This window comes from Nerophis ophidion, linkage group LG11 (assembly GCF_033978795.1).
Source record: "Nerophis ophidion isolate RoL-2023_Sa linkage group LG11, RoL_Noph_v1.0, whole genome shotgun sequence".
NCBI classification, from domain to species: Eukaryota; Metazoa; Chordata; class Actinopteri; order Syngnathiformes; family Syngnathidae; genus Nerophis; species Nerophis ophidion.
Genome location: NC_084621.1, coordinates 67,557,274 through 67,578,518, shown reverse-complemented (window position 1 = coordinate 67,578,518; position 21,245 = coordinate 67,557,274). Strand labels below are relative to the sequence as shown.

Below are 21,245 nucleotides of genomic sequence, written 5' to 3'. Positions count from 1 at the left end.
CAGGGTCTCCTCCCCAACCCGGAGATGGCACTCCACCCTTTTCCGGGCGAGAACCATGGACTCGAACTTGGAGGTGCTGATTCTCATTCCGGTCGCTTCACACTCGGCTGCGAACCGATCCAGCGAGAGCTGAAGATCCCGGTCAGATGAAGCCATCAGGACCACATCATCTGCAAAAAGCAGAGACCTAATCCTGCGGTCACCAAACCGGAACCCCTCAACGCCTTGACTGCGCCTAGAAATTCTGTCCATAAAAGTTATGAACAGAATTGGTGACAAAGGACAGCCTTGGCGGAGTCCAACCCTCACTGGAAACGTGTCCGACTTACTGCCGGCAATGCGGACCAAGCTCTGGCACTGATCATACAGGGAGCGGACCGCCACAATAACACAGTCATAGTCACAGACATAGTTTCGTATTTAATTTTTATTTTTTTATTTTTTTTATTTTGACTCTGATATTAACAAAAGAAAAAAATAATTAAATACGAAACTATGTCTGTAAATAAATGAATAAATAAATATTAAAGTAATTGGATTTGGTAAGTTCACTAAATTAGGCTCAAATAATTGTGTAATTTGTATTCGTATTTTTAATTTATTTTGTATTATTTAATAAATCTTAAAATAATAATGACCGTGATCAACAAACTTATTAACACGACAAAATAAGAAAAAATTACGTTGTATTGATGTTTAACTACAACTACCATGATGCCTAGCGCTCTCGGTTGGCATGGTGATTTGTGACGTCACCCACCCTTGCACGGGGGCCGAGTCTTTAAATAGTAGACTAGCAGAGAAACCCCGTGGACTGTTCACAGAAAACTGCGAAGGTTTCGAAGCCGACATCGCTGATATCCACCCCGTCGCACAGGTAGGAAACCGACTGAAAGTTACAGCCGTGTTTTTTTTTAGCTCAGTGGTCGGGGTCGATTTCTTGTCGTGGAGGAAACACGACGACTAACTGTGGCCATTGTCTGTAATTGACACCATTTCGAACAAGGAGTCCCACAGCCCGGGAGGAAGGTGTGTCAGGTGGGAAGTTGAGGCTGGTTTTGTGTCTCGCTGTTTGCTAACCGGGTTAAGTTTGTTTAGTTGTGATTATGGATACTGTTTGTATTTCCGTTACTGTATAAACAAGAAATGGAAGGTTTTAACAAGTTAGCGTGTGTGTGCGTGTATATATACATAAATAAGAACAGATATGTATATATACATATATCAATCAATGTTTATTTATATAGCCCTATATCACAAGTGTCTCAAAGGGCTGCACAAACCACAACGACATCCTCGGTAGAGCCCACATAAGGGCAAGGAAAAACTCAGCCCAGTGGGACGTCGACAGTGATGACTATGAGAAACCTTGGAGAGGACCGAAAGCAATGGATGTCGAGCGGATCTAACATGATATTGTGAAAGACCAATCCATATATAAGAACATATATATATGTACATACAGTATTCCCTTGAATTGCCGCAGGGCATATAGTATGTGCCTGCCTTGAATTACTGCCGGGTCAAACTCGCTTCGCAAAATAATTAGCGCATGCTTAGTATTACCCCCTGGTCAGACTCGTGACGTCACGAGTGACACTTCCCCTGTCATCATTTTCAAAATGGAGGAGGCTGATTTCAATACCGGTCATTTGAAATCGCATAAAGGGAAGAAGATTAAGAGCTATTCAGTAGGATTTAAGGTCCAAGCTATGCTAAAAAGAACAGTAAGCAGCTATGTTTTATTAATACACCTGTGGAGAGGTGGAGCCGGCGGTCCGACAGACAGGCAGGGCACGCTGGAGACCAGCCCAAGATGGCGGCGAGGAGGCGGCGACGGCGAGCGAGCGGAGAGGAGGAGCAGAAGAGCCACCTGGACTGATGTTTTATTGAAAAATAAACAAAGTCAAACTGCTCAAGCCATGTCCTTCATTGGTGGTCCTGGGAACCCGCAAGACGACGGCTTGAGACCGTCACAATACCGTAGCTGCGTGTGTCAAACTCCCGCTTCCTGTTGGTAGAGTGCGCTAGTGATCCTTCTTGCGACTACTCGGCTGCAGAAGGAATGACGTGATATGTGCTGGGACGGATATGGTGGACCTTTTTAGGATGTAACACTCCTATGCTGGCTATGTAAACAACCGTGCTGAAATGAAGCATGTTCCAGTCCTAAATACCCAGTGTATTATCTATATAATAACACTTCTTGGTGGCAGCGGTGGGATAAAGAGATCACCCACGGAGCAGAACGGAAGGGGGAGTTGTATGTGGATAATTCTGTCGTCGCCCGCACTTAAGGAGCCGAGTTAACTGATAGCAGCAGTCTGATAGCAGTTTTCTAAACTGGACTTTCAATCGAAGCAGGAGGTAATAAAGGATGATCTCCATCGAGACAGAGAGACTTTTAAAACTGAAGAAAGATAAGGAAGACTTCTATAAACAAGGTATCGATGCTTTTGATCAGAAGGAGCTGGCATGCTTTTCATTTATAAGTAAAGGTAAGACCATAGTTATGTTTTTTTTATTAAATATGCTTTTCATGATGTTATCCTTACATCACACTCAAATTTTTACATTTTTAAATTAATTAGCGCCCCGGCGGCAATCCAAGGTAATACAGTATATTCATTTTTGAGCGATATTCAGTGAAATTGAAGTGAATGACAACTGTACTGTAAATAGTGGTACTTTTATTAACCCAGTTAGAGAAGATGGGTATTAACGGCACAGAAAAGAAACTGATTGAGTAGTACATAATTACATAACATAAATAAAATAGAAAAATATTATTTCTACGTAAAATAAATAACATAGGTGTACAAAGATTAAAAAAAAAATACATTTGCAGGCAGGCACTTTTTAATTTCCCTTCCTGGTTCATTGACCCGCCCTATCTTGCCTCTGATTGGCCTATCCCTAACCAATTGTGACTCATCATGGTAAACAACCAACCAATCATGGATGTTCTTATAGTGCAAGCACTCTTAGGTGGGGGTGGAACACAACGAATAAGCAGCGTTTGGTGATTTTAACGTGAAATAAGTTATATTTATATTATGATATTTTCTTAATTCATATTTTGTTTAAAAATACATTGATGTACCTTACAAACTTGATGTATCGCCCAGCCATACTTGCCAACCCTCCCGATTTTCCCGGGAGACTCCCGAAATTTCAGTGCCCCTCCCGAAAAGCAACCATTCTCCCGAATTTCTCCGGACTTCCTCCCGGACAACAATATTGGGGGCGTGCCTTTAGCGTCCTCTACAAACTATCGTCACGTCCGCTTTTCCTCCATAAATACAGCGTGCAGTCACATAATATATGCGGCTTTCACACACACATTAGTGAATGTAAGGCATACTTGGTCAACAGCCATACAGGTCACACTGAAGGTGGCTGTTTAAACAACTTTAATACAATGAAAATATGCGCCACACCAAACAAGAATGACAAACACATTTCGGGAGAACATCCGCATTGTAACACAATAGTAACACACCAGAACAAATACCCAGAACCCCTTGCAGCACTAACTCTTTCAGGATGCTACAATATACACTCCCCAATACCACCAGCTCAACCCTGCCCCCTCACCTCAACCGCCTCCCCCTCTTCCCGGCATCTTTCAAATTCGGAGGTCTCAAGGTTGGCAAGTACGCGCCCAGCCCTACTACACATATACTTACAATATATGCAGATGCATCATTGTTCTCCAATAAGTTTTTGTGTACAGTTTGATTTTCATTCGGCCCGTGTTTTTTTTAACAGTTTGGTTTTCAACAAAAAAAAAATGCCGAAATGTTACCCTAGTTTTTGTCTCGGTTTGCGAACAACCGAAAATTGCAGGGAGGCCCTTTTAAATTTCCCTTCCTGGTTCTATGACCCGACCTATTTTGCCTCTGATTGGCCTGTCCCTAACGAATCGTGACTCATCATAGTAAACAACCAACCAATCATGGATTTTCGGAATCCTGCAAGCATGTCTTGGAAAGAGGAAGGGGAGGGGTTTAAGTAGAGCTGGGGAGAACAAGGAACACAACAAATAAGCGGATGTTTGGTAATTTCACATTGATTGATTGATTGATTGATTGATTGATACTTTTATTAGTAGATTGCACAGTACAGTACATATTCCGTACAATCGACCACTAAATGGTAACACCCGAATAAGTTTTTCAACTTGTTTAAGTCGGGGTCCATGTTAATCAATTCATGGTACAAATGTATACTATCAACATAATACAGTCATCACACAAGTTAATCATCATAGTATGTACATTGAATTATTTACATTATTTACAATCCGGGGGGTGGGATGAGGAGCTTTGGTTGATATCAGAATTTCAGTCATCAACAATTGCATCAACAAAGAAATGTGGACATTGAAACATCCATCCATCCATTTTTCTACCGCTTATTCCCTTTCGGGGTCGCGGGGGGCGCTGGCGCCTATCTCAGCTACAATCAGGCGGAAGGCAGTGTAGGTTTTATTTAGTAGGATATGTACAGCCAGCAGAGAACATAGTGAGTTCAGTACATTAAATAAGTTATATCGATACTACGATATTTTCTTAATTCATATCTTGCTTAAAAATATATTGATGTACCTTGCGAACTTACTATATCGCCCAGCCCTAATACACTTATACTTACAATATATGCAGATACATCATTGCTCTCCAATAATACGTTTTTGTGTATGGTTCTATTTTCATATGTCCCGTGTTTTGAACGGTTCGGTTTTTGACAAAAATGCCGAAATGTTACCCCAGTTTTGGTCTCGGTTTGCAAGCAACCAAAAATTGCAGGCAGCACTTTTAAATTTCCCTTCCTGGTTTGATGACCCGACCTATTTTGCCTCTGATTGGCCTGTCCCTAACGAATCGTGACTCATCATAGTAAACAACCAACCAATCATGGATTTTCTGAATCCTGCAAGCATGTCTCGGAAAGAGGAAGGGGAGGGGTTTAAGTAGATGGGGAGAACAAGGAATACAACAAATAAGCGGCATTTGGTAATTTTACATTAAATAAGTTATATCGATACTACGATATTTTCTTATTTCATTGTTTAAAAATAAATTGATGTACCTTACAAACTTACTATATCGCCCAGCCCTAATACACTTATACTTACAATACATGCAGATACAACATTGCTCTCCAATAATACGTTTTTGTGTACGGTTTGATTTTCATACGTCCCGTGTTTTGAACGGTTCAGTTTTTGACAAAAAAAAAATGCCAAAATGTTACCCCAGTTTTTGTCTCGGTTTGCGAACAACAGAAAATTGCAGGCAGGCACTTTTAAATTTCCCTTCCTGGTTTGGTGACCCGGCCTATCTTGCCTCTGATTGGCCTGTCCCTAACCAATCGTGACTCATCATAGTAAACAACCAACCAATCATGGATTTTCTGAATCCTGCAAGCATGTTTCGGAAAGAGGAAGGGAAGGGGTTTAAGTAACCCATGGATGGGGAGCTGGGGAGAACAAGGAACACAACAAATAAGCGGCGTTTGGTAATTTTACATTAAATAGTTTGTATCGATACTACGATATTTTCTTAATTCATATCTTGTTTAAAAATATATTGATGTACCTTACAAACTTGCTATATCGCCCAGCCCTAATAGTGAAGTGAATTTTTTTTATATAGCGCTTTTCTCAAAGTGACTCAAAGCGCTTTACACAGAGAAACCCAATATTTAATTTTTACATTTAAACTACACTTATACTTACAATATATGCAGATACATCATTGCTCTCCAATAATAAGTTTTTGTGTACGGTTTGATTTTCATACGTCCCGTGTTTTGAACGGTTCCGTTTTTGACAAAAAAAAAAAGCCAAAATGTTACCCCAGTTTTTGTCTCTGTTTGCGAACCAACAGAAAATTGCAGGCAGGATCTTTTAAATTTCTCTTCCTGGTTTGATGACCCAGCAGTGTTAATTTTGTTGACGAAAAATTTTCGTCATAGTTATCGTCAACGACCTTTTTTTGGGACTAAAACGAGACAATAACTAAATAAAAAATAACTTACGTGGACTAAGACGATGACGAGGTGTATCGACATATTCGTCAACGAATAAAAACGAGACGAAAATGTCTGCCAGAGACGAGATCCAATCGGAACTGATTTCGTTAGGAAGAGGCGGGAGGAGTCGGGAAGAGAACCAATCAGAGCGACGTGGTAAGGAAGTTACGTAAACGTAGTTTGTGTTTGAGAAGACAACTTGTCAACGCCGGGGAGGAAGAGGAGAGAGGACATATGGGGAAATGTTATATTTGACGTCAAAGATAACAAGACGCAGTGTAAGAAATGCAGCGCGAGGATTACGGGGAAAAACACAACAAACTTGAAGCGACATTTACAGTCGAATCACCCCGAAATCCACACACCGGTAAGCATTTTCCACAACATACAACTCACTCGACGTTATCCCGTTTATTACACGGCTTACCCGTGAAATACTAAATTTGAGACATGATTTTCATCAAAATACAACTTGTATCGGTGATTTTTCTGCTGTTTTGCTTTGACTTAAAGTAATTGAAGGGAAAGTTTACATATTACCCTTTAGTCGACTAAATCTACCGTAGTTTTCGTCGACTATAATCTTATGATATTTCGTCAACTAAAACAAGACTAAAACTAAAACAATTTAACTAAATTATGACTAAAACTAAATTACATTTTAGTCAAAAGACTATGACTAAAACTAAATCAAATTTTGCTGTCAAAATTAACACTGGGATCCGGCCTATCTTGCGTCTGATTGGCCTGTCCCTAACCAATCGTGACTCATAGTAGACAACCAACCAGTAGTAGCCCATAGAGGGCATAACAAATACGTAACGTAATTTTAACGTGAAAAAAATTATATACATATATTGATATTTAGTTTTTTCATAACTTGTTTAAAAATATATCAATGTAGCTTACAACCTCGATATATCGCCCAGCCCTAATACACATATACATACAATATATGCAGATACATCATCGCATTCAAAAATCATTGCGCTCCAATATTTTTGTGTACAGTTGGATTTTCATTTGATTGAATTATTGAAACTTCTATTAGTAGATTGCACAATGTGGTACATATTCCGTACAATTGACCACCAAATGGTAACACCTGAATAAGTTTTTCAACTTGTTTAAGTCGGGGTCCACGTAAATCATCCATCCATCCATTTTTTACCGCTCATTCCCTTTCGGAGTCGCGGGGGGCGCTGGCGCCTATTTCAGCTACAATCCGGCGTAAGGCGGGGTACACCTTGGACAAGTCGCCACCTCATCGCAGGGCCAACACAGATAGACAGACAACATTCACACACTAGGGCCAATTTAGTGTTGCCAATCAACCTATCCCCAGGTGCATGTCTTTGGAAGTGGGAGGAAGCCGGAGTACCCGGAGGGAACCCACGCATTCACGGGGAGAACATGCAAACTCCACAAAGAAAGATCCCAAGCCTGGATTTGAACCCAAATCAATTCGTGGTAATACGCCCCGATTTTTGAACGTTTCGGTTTTCGACAAAAAAAAATGACGACATTTTACTCCAGTTTTCGTTTCAGTTCGCGTACAACCAAAAATTGCGCGTAACAAACTAGTCCGTGTAATTCTGTGCAATCGAGCCGGTGACGCAGTCTGTGAGTATTGTTTTCTGTTGCGTAGCACAGGAAATTAATCCACAATGTAGCAAAACAAAGCCTGCACATTGATAAAGAAGGTGAGAAACACTCATATTTATATAGCGGTAACTCCCTCGCTCCTATTTTCGCCAATAAAAGGCTTTAATACAGGTAAATATCGGGTCCAAAATGTGCATGTACCATGTTGGCACATTGGAAGGTGCTGCAGGCTCGCGTCTTATTGTGATGTAACCGGAAGGCAACCCGCTTTGACCACGATTTGTGTGGAATGTGAGAACTGTCTGGTGTGTCCTTTTGAATTTTTCTTTGGTGTCTCTTGTCTTTTCATTTACACACCGCGGAACAAAATTAATGAGTGAAGCAGACGAAAGACACACCCTGCTGAATGAATGCTACACGTCACAGCAGGTAGAGCGTTAGCTGCCATAGCGCGTCACACTGAGTCAGTTCCAACAACACTTCATTGGCACAGCACAAAGTAAGATTGACATTTCATTTATAATTCATATGGATTTTGCAATGTTTTCTGCATGTAAACCAGTCCTACATTAGTTTGTTTTAGAAGAAGTTGCTTCGGTTTTTTTGGAACGGGTTATTTCCGAAAGCAGACATAGCACTAAATACCAAAACCAGCTAGATCTAGTGCTTTTAATTCTGTATTTTAGTTTCTGCTTTTTGGCAGAACTACAGGTATGACGAATGGGTGTGGTGTGTATGCGGGAGCAGAAGGGTTGGGAGACTTGTCTGTTTTCCCTGCAGGTTTGTAAGGAAGACCAAAACTATTACTTAAGAATGTTGCTTTTATTTAAGTCATTTCATTACGTTATTCAGTTGAACTGCCGTGTTACAGTCATCTATTATTCATTTTGATTTCACTTTACTCAAATGTTGCCAGTCTTGAAAAGATGATTCAAGAAAATGTGTTATTTAAAAAGAAAATGGTCTTGAAAAAGAGGTCATCATACCTACGGCCGTCCTATTTTCTAGTCAATGCTGTCCTGACATGTAAAGAGACAACACATAGACATAATTATGTGGACTGCACATAGCTATAAGGGTAAACAAACGAAACAATCTCTATTACAAAAAACAAAACCATGAGTTGATCTTAGATGAGCTCGGGCCCAGCAAAGCCGGCAGCGTTTCTGGGTGTTGTTGATAAATTGATTTTACTTTGCATTGTAGAGGTGTCTATCTGTGTTGGCCCTGCGATGAGGTGGCGACTTGTCCAGGGAGTACCCCGCCTTCCGCCCGATTGTAGCTGAGATAGGCGCCAGCGCCCCCCGCGAGCCCAAAAGGGAATAAGCGGTAGAAAATGGATGGATTGTAGAGGTTTAACTTGCGCTTACAGATGTAGCGACAAACTGTACTTACTGACAGTGGTTTTCTGAAGTGTTCCTGAAACCATGGGGTGATATCCTTTACACACTGATGTCGCTTTTTGATGTAGTACCGCCTGAGGCATCGAAGGTCCGTAATATCGTTGCTTACGTGCAAAGATTTCTCCAGATTCTATAAACCTTTCAATGATACCACGGACCGTAGATGGTGAAATCCCTTTATTCCTTGCAATAGCTTGTTGAGAAATGTTGTTCTTGAACTGTTGAACAATTTGCTCATGCATTTGTTCACAAAGTGCATCTTTGTTTGTGAATGACTGAGCATTTCATGGAAGCTTCTTTTAGACCCAATCGTGTCCAGGGAGTACCCCGCCTTCCGCCCGATCGTAGCTGAGATAGCCTGTTCACCTGTGGGATGATCCAAATAAGTGTTTGATGAGCATTTCTCAACTTTCTCAGTCTTTTATACCACTTGTGCCAGATTTTTTTTAAAGATGTTGCAGGCATAAAATAAAATAGTTTTCCAGTTTGAACTTTAAGTATTGATTATCGTTTATTACATGCATTTGTTTCAGCAAAACAAAATCAGTAGTCGGATTATTACAGTATACAGTTAGTGTTTTAGAGCAGTGGTTCTCAACTTTTTTTCAGTGATGTACCCCCTGTGAACATTGTTTAAATTCAAGTACCCCCTAATCAGAGCAAGGCATTTTTGGTTGAAAAAAAGAGATAAAGAAGTAAAATACTGCACTATGTCATCATATTCTGATTTATAAAATTGTATAACAGTGCAAAATATTGCTCATTTGTAGTGGTCTTTCTTGAACTAATTGGAAAAACAGATATAAAAATATTTGAGAACCACTGTTTTAGACAATACACAATAGAAATTTGGCCGACAATAGAGTGTTTAATATTGTTATATTGCGATAATACATGACACATTCTAGCTGTGTCTACAAATGACAGCGACAAGCAAACAAACGTGTCCTCAACACAATGTAGCATCTTAGCTAGCAGCTAACGTCCCTCCACGGTGCAAAGCGATTTTGTAACTCAGCAATCCTCGCCTCCAAGGCGCCAAACAATAATAACAAGGAATAAATGGCTAGCTAAACATGCTTTACTTCACGTTAGGAGGATGAGCTATTCGTAAGCTAGAGTTCTTGAATGTAAACAATGGTGGGCGGATCGATACAAAAATCAACAGCAACAATACGAAGTATAATATCATTATATGGTTAGATCAATATTTTCTATGATTAAAAAAATCTATTGTCGTTTTCGTTATTGCTTACAAACTCAGGAAATAAGTCCCTGGACAAATAAGAGAGTTATGGGCAAAAACCCAATTATTTAAATCAGAGCCAATAGTAAGAAATAATTTAAATATTTAATTGATATTGCTAAACTGCCATCTTATGTTTTGTCTCTTCAAAATTGTGATTAAAAATGGAATCATTCAATGACCTTGAAAATTTGAAGTGTCAGTATTCATATGACAAGGGGTGCCCATTACGTCGATCGCGAGCTACCAGTCGACCGCGGGGGGTGTGTCAGTCGATCTCGAGCCAGGCTTTTAAAAAAAATAGACCTAAAAATGAGTGATCATCAATCTTCACCAAGACGTCACTTAAATGACATTCACGGTACCGGAGGGTCTTGTGAGATGACGCTGGCTGCTGCAAGATCATTATTATGAAAATATGACCGAGAGGAAGGCGAGAAACACTTTTTATTTCAACAGACACTCGCGCCGTACCTTCCGTCAAAACTCTAAAGGCCGTCTGCACATTTCCTATCTTCACAATAAAAGCCCTGCTTCATGCTGCCTGCGCTAACTAAATACAGAGTCTCGGAAAACTGGCGTGCACAAGCGATCCCTCAGAAAGCTGGCGTGCACATCACTTGTGCACGCCAGCTTTCCGAGACTCTTATTTTGTTAGCGCAGGGAGCATGAAGCAGGGCTTTTATTGTGAAGATAGGAAATGTGCAGTCGGCCTTTAGAGTTTTGACGGAAGGGACGGCACCAAAGTCTGTTGAAATAAAAAGTGTTTCTCGCCTTCCTCTCTGTCATTTTTTCATAATAATGATCTTGCAGCAGCCAGCGTCATCTCACAAGACCCTCGGGTGCCGTGAATGTCAATCAAGCAAGCTACGGAATTTGCCGCCAATGTTTTTCTTGTAAAGTGTATGGAAGCTGGATGAATTAGATGCCAAAAACCAACCACTTTCATGTGGTATTATGTTCTCTCCATTTGAAAATGTGGATGTTATCATCACTACTGTCTGATTCCAATCAATGCAAGTCATCAGAATCAGGTAATACACCAACTTATTTTCTTGTCTTCGTGAAAGAAAGACATCTATATGTGTTACACATGCTTGTATTATCATTACACACATTTAACTTGTTTACAAAAATGTCTCTTTCATAAATAAATAAATATAAATGATAGATATAAATGAGGTAGATCCCCTCGAGTTGGTCAATTGAAAAGTAGCTCGCCTGCAGAAAAAGTGTGGGCACCCCTGCTTATGACTATTAGTGTCCTGTAACTACTTGGTATTGGATCGATTCACAAATTTGTAGTATCGCCCTAAACTAATGTAAATTATCAAACAGCAAAAGAATGAATGCTCATTAAATTTTAACAGAAGTGTAGCTAAAACCATCTTTCAACAGAAAGAAACCAGATATTAACAGGAAATTAGCAAGTAGATTAATAATGATTTTGACAAAATATTACGACTGGAGATTACTTAAAATGTTACTGCATAATGTCAGCAGCTAAATTAGTAGCCTTTGTAACCTAGTACGACATTTTTATATTATTTATACCAAATAATATTTGTCACGTACTGTTGGAGGCTGAAATATCCATCGCAATATCAATCATCCATCCATTTCCTACCGCTTGTCCCTTCTGCGGTCACGGGGGCGCTGGTGCCTATCTCAGCTACAATTGGGCGGAAGGCAGCGTACACCCTGGACAAGTCGCCACCTCATTGCAGGCAATATCAATCAATCAATGTTTATTTATATAGCCCTAAATCACAAGTGTCTCAAAGGGCTGCACAAGCGACAACGACATCCGCTGTTCAGCGCCCACATAAGGGCAAGGAAAAACTCACAACCCAGTGGGACATCGATGACAATGACTATGAGAAACCTTGGAGAGGACCTGGGAGACCAGATGCAATGGACATCGAGTGGGTCTGTCATAATATTGTGAAAGTCCAGTCCATTGTGGATCCAACATAATAGCCAGAGTCCAGTCCATAGTCCATCTAAAATATAGATTTTAGGCCATATCGCCCATTTCTAGTCAATTATTTTAAACAAAAGCAAAAATGGACTATCTACTTCTTATTTAAATGATTTGAATTGTGCCCTTGAATTCATCATGTGTCCACGGAATCCCTGAGTTTGTAAACATAAAAACAAATATTTTAAGAAAAATAAAATGTCAACCTAATCACTCAAGTATTGTTCATATACTGACGCTACCTTTGTTTTCGACACCACCAATTTATGGATTCATTGATCCGCCCTCCTCTTTCGTGTCGTGTACTGACTGACAATGCTGACACACCAACAGATGTTGTGATATTATCCTCTCTCTAGACCAGGGGTAGGAAACCTATGGCTCTAGAGCCAGATGTGGCTCTTATACATATGGCTCTCAGATAATTATATTTATATAGCGCTTTTCTCTAGTGACTCAAAGCACTTTACAAAGTGACACCCAATATCTAAATTACATTTAAACCAGTGTGGGTGGCACTGGGGGCAGGTGTGTAAAGTGTCTTGCCCAAGGACACAACGGCAGTGACTAGGATGGCGGAAGCGGGAATCGAACCTGAAACCCTCAGGTTGCTAGCACGGCCACTCTCCTAATCGAGCTAAGCAGAGTAACCGTGTAATACTCTTCCATATCAGTAGGTGGCAGTCGGTAGCTAATTGCTTTGTAGATGTGGGAAACAGCGGGAGGCAGGGTGCAGGTAAAAAGGTGTCTAATGCTTAAACCAGGGATAGGGAACCTATGGCTCTAGAGCCAGATGACTGCATATGGCTCTCAGATAAATCTTAGCTGACATTGCTTAACACGATAAGTAATGAATAATTCCGCTGGTAATCACAGTTTCAAAAATAACGTTCAAATTAAAAAACATTCTCATGCATTTTAATCCAACCATCCGTTTTCTACCGCACCTGTTCAAGATGTCGCATTAATGGTAAGAAGTATATTTATTATTGGTTAACTTTTAGAATAACAATGTTGTTAAAAAGAATAAGAGACTTATTATACTCTACAAATGTTGGTCATACTTAAAAATGCACAATCCATCCATCCATCATCTTCCGCTTATCCGAGGTCGGGTCGCGGGGGCAGCAGCCTAAGCAGGGAAGCCCAGACTTCCCTCTCCCCAGCCACTTCGTTCAGCTCTTCCCGGGGGATCCCGAGGCGTTCCCAGGCCAGCCGGGAGACATAGTCTTCCCAACGTGTCCTGGGTCTTCCCCGTGGCCTCCTACCGGTTGGACGTGCCCTAAACACCTCCCTAGGGAGGCGTTCGGGTGGCATCCTGACCAGATGCCCGAACCACCTCATCTGGCTCCTCTCGATGTGAAGGAGCAGCGGCTTTACTTTGAGTTCCTCCCGGATGGCAGAGCTTCTCACCCTATCTCTAAGGGAGAGGGAAACTCATTTCGGCCGCTTGTACCCGTAATCTTATCCTTTCGGTCATGACCCAAAGCTCATGACCATAGGTGAGGATGGGAACGTAGATCGACCGGTAAATTGAGAGCTTTGCCTTCCGGCTCAGCTCCTTCTTCACCACAACGGATCGGTACAACGTCCGCATTACTGAAGACGCCGCACCGATCCGCCTGTCGATCTCACCATCCACTCTTCCCCCACTCGTGAACAAGACTCCTAGGTACTTGAACTCCTCCACTTGGGGCAGGGTCTCCTCCCCAACCTGGAGATGGCACTCCACCCTTTTCCGGGCGAGAACCATGGACTCGGACTAAAAATGCACAAATTTAGTTGTATTCAGGGTTGAAAAATGTTATATGGCTCTTACGGAAATACATTTTGAAACATTTGGCTTTCATGGCTCTCTCAGCCAAAAAGGTTCCCGACCCCTGCTCTAGACTCTTAAATTTAAAATTCCATCATTTGGCAATTTCCTGTTAGTAACTAATATAACATGGTTCAATCTAAAATTCTTAAACTTTACTTTCCTTTTTTCTTGGTGTATCAAGCTCGCTTAGCTATCAGCATGCCTAGTTCTATCTCGCTGTCAGTGTGTAACATGTTTAGCCTTGTACTCCAGTGATAATGTTACTTAATAATGATTCATAAAATGGTAAGAAATAAAAAAAAATTGCTGTATTAGTTAATTATTATTAGCTTAGGGGAAGGGCCCACACTTTGTATTGAAACACATAATTAACTGCGCCAGACTAAAATTAAATTCATTGTCAGTCGGAGGGGATCAATGTTTGTGATCGGCATTAAAAACATTAATCAGCAATAGCGATCACATACTTTTTTACTGAACTCTTCCGGTACTGATCGGTGGCCGATCGTTTAGCACAGGGGCGCTCACACTTTTTCTGCAGGTGAGCTACTTTTCAATTGACCAAGTCGAGGAGATCTACCTCATTCCTATTAATAATTTATATTTATTTATTTCTGAAAGAGACATTTTTGTTAACAAGTTAATGGTGTTTAATGATAATACAAGCATGTTTAACACACATAGATTCCTTTCTTTCACGAAGACAAGAATATAAGTTGGTGTATTACCTGATTCTGATGACTTGCATTGATTGGAATTAGACAGTAATGATGATAACGTCCGCATTTTCAAATGGAGGAAAAAAAAAGTCCTCCTTTCTGTCCAATACCACATGAAAGTGGTTGGATTTGGCATCTCATTTGTCCAACTTGCATACTGGTTTTTAAACACTTTGTTATGAGAGTAGCATATGTGTGTGGCCCTTTAATGTCTGGCAGCAGGTGAGTGACGTCAGTGACTGTGCGGGTGGGCAAGCAAGTGAGAAAGCGGTCGCTGAGGGCGGGGGAGAAATACATTGGCATCAAACTCCGTAGCTTGCTAGCTTGTGCACGCTAGCTTTCTGAGACTCTTATTTTGTTAGCACAGGCAGGATGAAACAGGTCTTTTATGGTGAAGACAGGAACTGTGCAGTCGCTCTTTAGAGTTTTGACAGTAGGTACGGAGTCTCTAGAAATAAAATGTGTTTCTCTGCGTCCGCCCTGTTAGTGATTTTTTTCTTAAATATGAGCTCGCAGCAGCCAGCGTCATCTCACAAGATCCTCGGGTGGCGAGAATGTCAAACAACTGACGAAAGTGAAGTCTTGGTATGATTGATGATTGCTCATTTTTATGTCTATTTTTTAATGCCTGGCTTGAGATCGACTGACACACCCTCCGAGATCGACCAGTCGATCGCGATCGACGTAATGGGCACCCCTGGTTTAGCACATCCTTCCTATAAAATACGGTGATCCCTCGGTTTTTGTTAGTGATTTGTTCCAAAAAGGTTCAACAAAAAACCTAGTTTGTATTAAAACCGAACCAATTTTTATCACAAGAAACAATATACAGTACAGTACATCACATTTATATCCAATTCATCCATTCCAAACACCCAAAAATATTCACCCAAAACACATGGTATAGAGAATTAGTGTATTTTAAATGCAAAAAACAATGTGAATCACAGGTAAATGATGAATAGAATGGATAACATAGCATTCACGGCACCCGAGGGTCTTGTGAGGTGACGCTGGCTGCTGCCAATTCATTATTATGAAAAAATGACAGAGAGGAAGGCGAGAAACACTTTTTATTTCAACAGACTCTCGCGCCGCCCCTTCCGTCAAAACTCTAAAGGCCGACTGCACATTTCCTATCTTCACAATAAAAGCCCTGCTTCATGCTGCCTGTGCTAACTAAATACAGAGTCTCGGAAAACTGGCGTGCACAAGCGATCCCTCAGAAAGCTGGCGTGCACTTCACTTGTGCACGCCAGTTTTCCGAGACTCTTATTTTGTTAGCGCAGGCAGCATAAAGCAGGGCTTTTATTGTGAAGATAGGAAATGTGCAGTCGGCCTTTAGAGTTTTGACGGAAGGTACGGTGCGAGAGTCTGTTGAAATAAAAAGTGTTTCTCGCCTTCCTCTCGGTCATATTTTCATAATAATGATCTTGCAGCAGCCAGCGTCATCTCACAAGACCCTCCGGTACCGTGAATGTCATTTAAGTGACGTCTTGGTGAAGATTGATGATCACTCATTTTTAGGTCTATTTTTTTTAAAAGCCTGGCTGGAGATGGACTGACACACCCCCCGCGGTCGACTGGTAGCTCGCGATCGACGTAATGGGCACCCCTGCTCTAAGGTCTGGGTTGGTCAGGCTGTGGTGCAAAGCAGGGCTGTGCGCGTGTCAGCCGCCAGAGCTATGGTGCGGGCACGTCTGTTGTGCACGAAGAAGAATGTGACGGGGTGTCAACAGTCCGCAGTAACGATTCCGGACGCGCACCAGACCCTTTCTCACCTATGGTGTCTGTCGGTTTCCCCGACAGGTCTCCTCAGTTGGTGCCTAGCAGCGGACTTAGATCTGGTACATACAAGGAGAATCCGACTGCTTTGAGAGTCTTGTGTGAATGCTTTGTGCTCTACACAAATAAAGCAAATCATTGGAGGCTCGCGGCGGGTGTTGACGCCATGTGATTTCTGCATAGTGGACTGAATGTCCAAGTGAAGAAATTCAATAAAGCGCGGATAAACGGCGGAAGCAACTATTCAGGACAGCGTCAAAAGATATTATATCTCCGTATGGCAGTATTGTGTCAAATACATATCTCTTTTTAAACTTTACCGGTATAACTCATAATACAGTTATACGGCGCTTCACTTTTTCCCCATTTTATTATGTTACTACAGCCTTATTCCAAAATTGAAAAATTAATCCGAGAGAGGCTCAGAGTAGAGCTGTCTTCACGTCAAAAGGAGCGAGCTGAGGTGGCTAGGACATCTCAATCAATCAATGTTTAATTATATAGCCCTAAATCACAAATGTCTCAAACGACTGTACAAACCATTATGACTACAACATCCACGGAAGAACCTCAAATGTGGGCGACCCCCCCCCCCTAAAGCAATGGATGTCGAGCGGGTCTAACTTGATACTGTGAAAGTTCAATCCATAGTGGCTCCAACACAGTCGCGAGAGTTCAGTTCAAAGCGGATCCAAGACAGCAGCGAGAGTCCCGTCCACAGGAAACCATCCCAAGCGGAGGCGGATCTGCAGCGTAGGGATGTCCCACACCGATACACAGGCGAGCGGTCCATCCTGGGTCCCGACGAGCGGTCCATCCTGGGTCTCGACTCTGGACAGCCAGTACTTCATCCATGGTCATCGGACCGGACCCCCTCCACAAGGGAGGGGGGGACATAGGAGAAAGAAAAGAAGCGGCAGATCAACTGGTCTAAAAAGGAGGTCTATTTAAAGGCTAGAGTATACAAATGAGTTTTAAGGTGAGACTTAAATGCTTCTACTGAGGTAGCATCTCGAACTGTTACCGGGAGGGCATTCCAGAGTACTGGATTCTGAACAGAAAACGCTCTATAGCCCGCAGACTTTTTTTGGGCTTTAGGAATCACTAATAAGCCGGAGTCTTTTGAAGGCAGATTTCTTGCCGGGACATATGGTACAATACAATCGGCAAGATAGGCTGGAGCTAGACCGTGTAGTATTTTATACGTAAGTAGTAAAACCTTAAAGTCACATCTTAACTGCACAGGAAGCCAGTGCAGGTGAGCCAGTATAGGTATATATGTATGTATATATGTATATAAAGGTATATACAGTATAGGTATGTATATATGTATATAAAGGTATATACAGTACAGGCGTAATGTGATCAAACTTTCTTGTTCTTGTCAAAAGTCTAGCAGCCGCATTTTGTACCAACTGTAATCTTTTAATGCTAGACATGGGGAGACCCGAAAATAATACGTTACAGTAATCGAGACGAGACGTAACAAACGCATGGATAATGATCTCAGCGTCTTTAGTGGACAAAATGGAGCGAATTTTAGCGATATTACGGACATGAAAGAAGGCCGTTTTAGTAACGCTTTTAATGTGTGACTCAAAGGAGAGAGTTGGGTCGGAGATAATACCCAGATTTTTTACCGGGTCACCTTGTTTTATTATTTGGTTGTCAAATGTTAAAGTTGTATTATTAAATAGAGGTCGGTGTCTAGCAGGACCGATAATCAGCACCTTCGTATTGTGAGGCAGACGCACTAACCCCTCTTCCACCGTGAAGCCCAGACTTGATGTAATTGGTGCAAAGACTGTGAATACTTTTGTACATGTACATTTTGAGGGGGTTATTTTTTTTATAAATTTGCAAAATTAAAAAAAAAATCCCATTGTCATTATGGGATATTGTCTGAAGAATTGGGAAAACAAAAACGTAATTATTTCCTTTTGGAATAAGCCTGGAACATAACAAAATGTGGAAAAGATGAAGCGTTGTGAATACTTTTCGAATGCACTGTTGCTTGATGATATGATTGCCCAGTAATTTTTCCCATTTATTTTTTTCATTTATGTATTTATTTCAGACAATGACATAAACAAAAAGTACAAAGTTGACAACACATAATATAAATTAATATAGTGCAAAAGGTAGTATACAGTATGTAATGCATGATTGTCCAGTTTTGCCTGAAAAGGAGTGGGATGAAGATAATTTATTTAATCCCACCCCCAGTTCTGCATTCTTTGAATAAGACATGTTTTGGAAATCTATTTTCGAAGTTGCATTTACCTTTTGTGGAATTGCTGTTAATCCATTATGTTAATATTTTTCACACTTATCTTTTTCCCCCCTTTTCTTTTTTTTTTTCCAGTGAGGAGCCATGAGTGTGGAATCCATTGAAAACCTGCTCAAAAAGGCCAAGCTGGCCGAGCAAATTGAGCGCTATGACGACATGGCCGAAGCAATGAAGTCCGTGGCGGAGCAGGAAGAGAAAGAACTGGACAATGATCAGCGTAACTTGCTTTCTGTGGCCTACAAGAATGTAGTCGGGGTTCGCCGGTCCTCTTGGCGTATTTTGTCCAGCATTGAGGGAATGGGAGACAAAGACAAAAAGCAGGCCTTGGCCAAAGCTTACCGGGAGAAAATTGAAACAGAGCTGAAAGACATCTGCCATGAAGTGCTGGTGAGATTTATTGCTATATAATATTTATTTGTTTTTATTGAATTTATTTGAGCGGCAAAGGTATTAAGTTAGTGTAAAATGTATAATCTGGTCAAATTATTTTACTATACTCTTCAAAATCATTTTGAGACGTAGTCACTTGAGGGATGTTCCAATCAGGGTCTGTGTTGTCGATTCCGATCATCTATGAGTGCGATCGGTCGATCACATGTATTAAACAGTAAATGTTTCTGTTATTGACGTGTTAACAATATCCACACAAAATTGAAAGTTGTTCCATTTTCTCTTTTATTACATAGAATTGTTAGAGGAAAGCAAAGTCAGTAGTACCAAACAAAACTAACTAAATAACTGAGCAAAAACTACTACCTACCACTCATTAAAAATACTTGGGTTTTTTGCCTTCAAAGTTGTCCTTTGAATAGGGCAGGGGTCGGCAACCCAAAATGTTGAAAAAACCATATTGGACCAAAAATACAAAAACAAATCTTTTCTGGAGCCGCAAAACAAATTTAAAAGCCATATTACATACAGATAGTGTGTCATAGATATGCATTGAATTAAGAGGACTTAAAGGAAACTAAATGAGCTGAAATATAGCTACAAATGAGGCATAATGATGCAATGGGAACATATAGCTAGCCTAAATAGCATGTTAGCATCGATTAGCTTGCAGTCATGCAGGGACCAAATATGCCCGATTAGCATTCCACACAAGTCAATAGCATCAACAAAACTCACCTTTGTGCATTCACGCACAACGTTAAGTTTGGTTGACAAAATGAGACAGAAAAAGAAGTGGCATAAAACACGTCCTGGAAAGTCTTACATGTAAACCATACTTGCCAACCCTAGCGGATTTTCCGGGAGACTCCCGAAATTCAGCGCCTCTCCCGAAAACTTCCTGGGACAAATTTTCTCCCGAAATTCAGGCGGAGCTGGAGGCCACACCCTCTCCAGCTCCATGAGAACCTGACTCAGCAATGTTGTAACCCTCTTAAACAGGACAATACTGCCATCTACTGTACATAGAATGTAAATATATTCTACATTTAAGTGCAGTCAAGGAACATGCATTAGGGAGTCTGTTCGGAAGCCCACAGTAAAGAGACTTAACTTCATCATGTCGCCTGGTTTTTGACTACACTCAGTGTATGGATATAAATAATTAGCTGCTAGCCGCTTGTCAGTCAGCAGACTACGAATAAAAAACGTGACAGCCAGATGGGATTGGCGTTGATGGGCATTATTCGGCAATTGCGACGACCAACTTTTTCACAAAAATTGTCTGATACTGATTGGTGGCCTATCAATCAACACATTTTCTAACATCCTTTCAAGAAGTTGAATAATTTAAAAGGTAAAAACACAATGTGACTCGAATTTGAATTTTAATCCTACTTCTTGTTTGCAACCCTCGATTAAAATACATTAAATTGCATTGGGATTTGGGGGAGGCTGTCCAATGAGTTTGTAATTTTGCACAAGCCTGATGCTGATACATGCTTTCAGAAAAGGTGATATTCCATCCATCCATCCATCTTCTTCCGCTCATCCGAGGTCGGGTCGCGGGGGCAGCAGCCTAAGCAGGGAAGCCCAGACTTCCCTCTCCCCAGCCACTTCGTCTAGCTCTTCCCGGGGGATCCCGAGGCGTTCCCAGGCCAGCCGGGAGACATAGTCTTCCCAACGTGTCCTGGGTCTTCCCCGAGGCCTCCTACCGGTTGGACGTGCCCTAAACACCTCCCTCGGGAGGCGTTCGGGTGGCATCCTGACCAGATGCCCGAACCACCTCATCTGGCTCCTCTCGATGTGGAGGAGCAGCGGCTTTACTTTGAGTTCCTCCCGGATGGCAGAGCTTCTCACCCTATCTCTAAGGGAGAGGGAAACTCATTTGGGCCGCTTGTACCCGTGATCTTATCCTTTCGGTCATGACCCAAAGCTCATGACCATAGGTGAGGATGGGAACGTAGA

At 41.4% G+C, this 21,245-nt stretch overlaps 1 protein-coding gene across 2 annotated transcripts in view; it reads left to right on the top strand.

Annotated features, from left to right (window-relative positions):
- Positions 1-21,245, top strand: part of LOC133562383 (14-3-3 protein zeta-like) — a 72,262-nt gene that overhangs the window by 30,265 nt on the left and 20,752 nt on the right. Inside the window, exons 1-2 of one of the 2 annotated variants that reach the window (XM_061916555.1) lie at positions 738-877; positions 18,963-19,274. In XM_061916555.1, the coding sequence (XP_061772539.1) occupies positions 18,972-19,274 (303 nt within the window). In that variant the 5' untranslated portion in view covers positions 738-877; positions 18,963-18,971. Of the gene's footprint in view, positions 1-737; positions 878-18,962; positions 19,275-21,245 lie in introns of those variants that run through there. The other variant, XM_061916554.1, reaches the window with a different exon arrangement.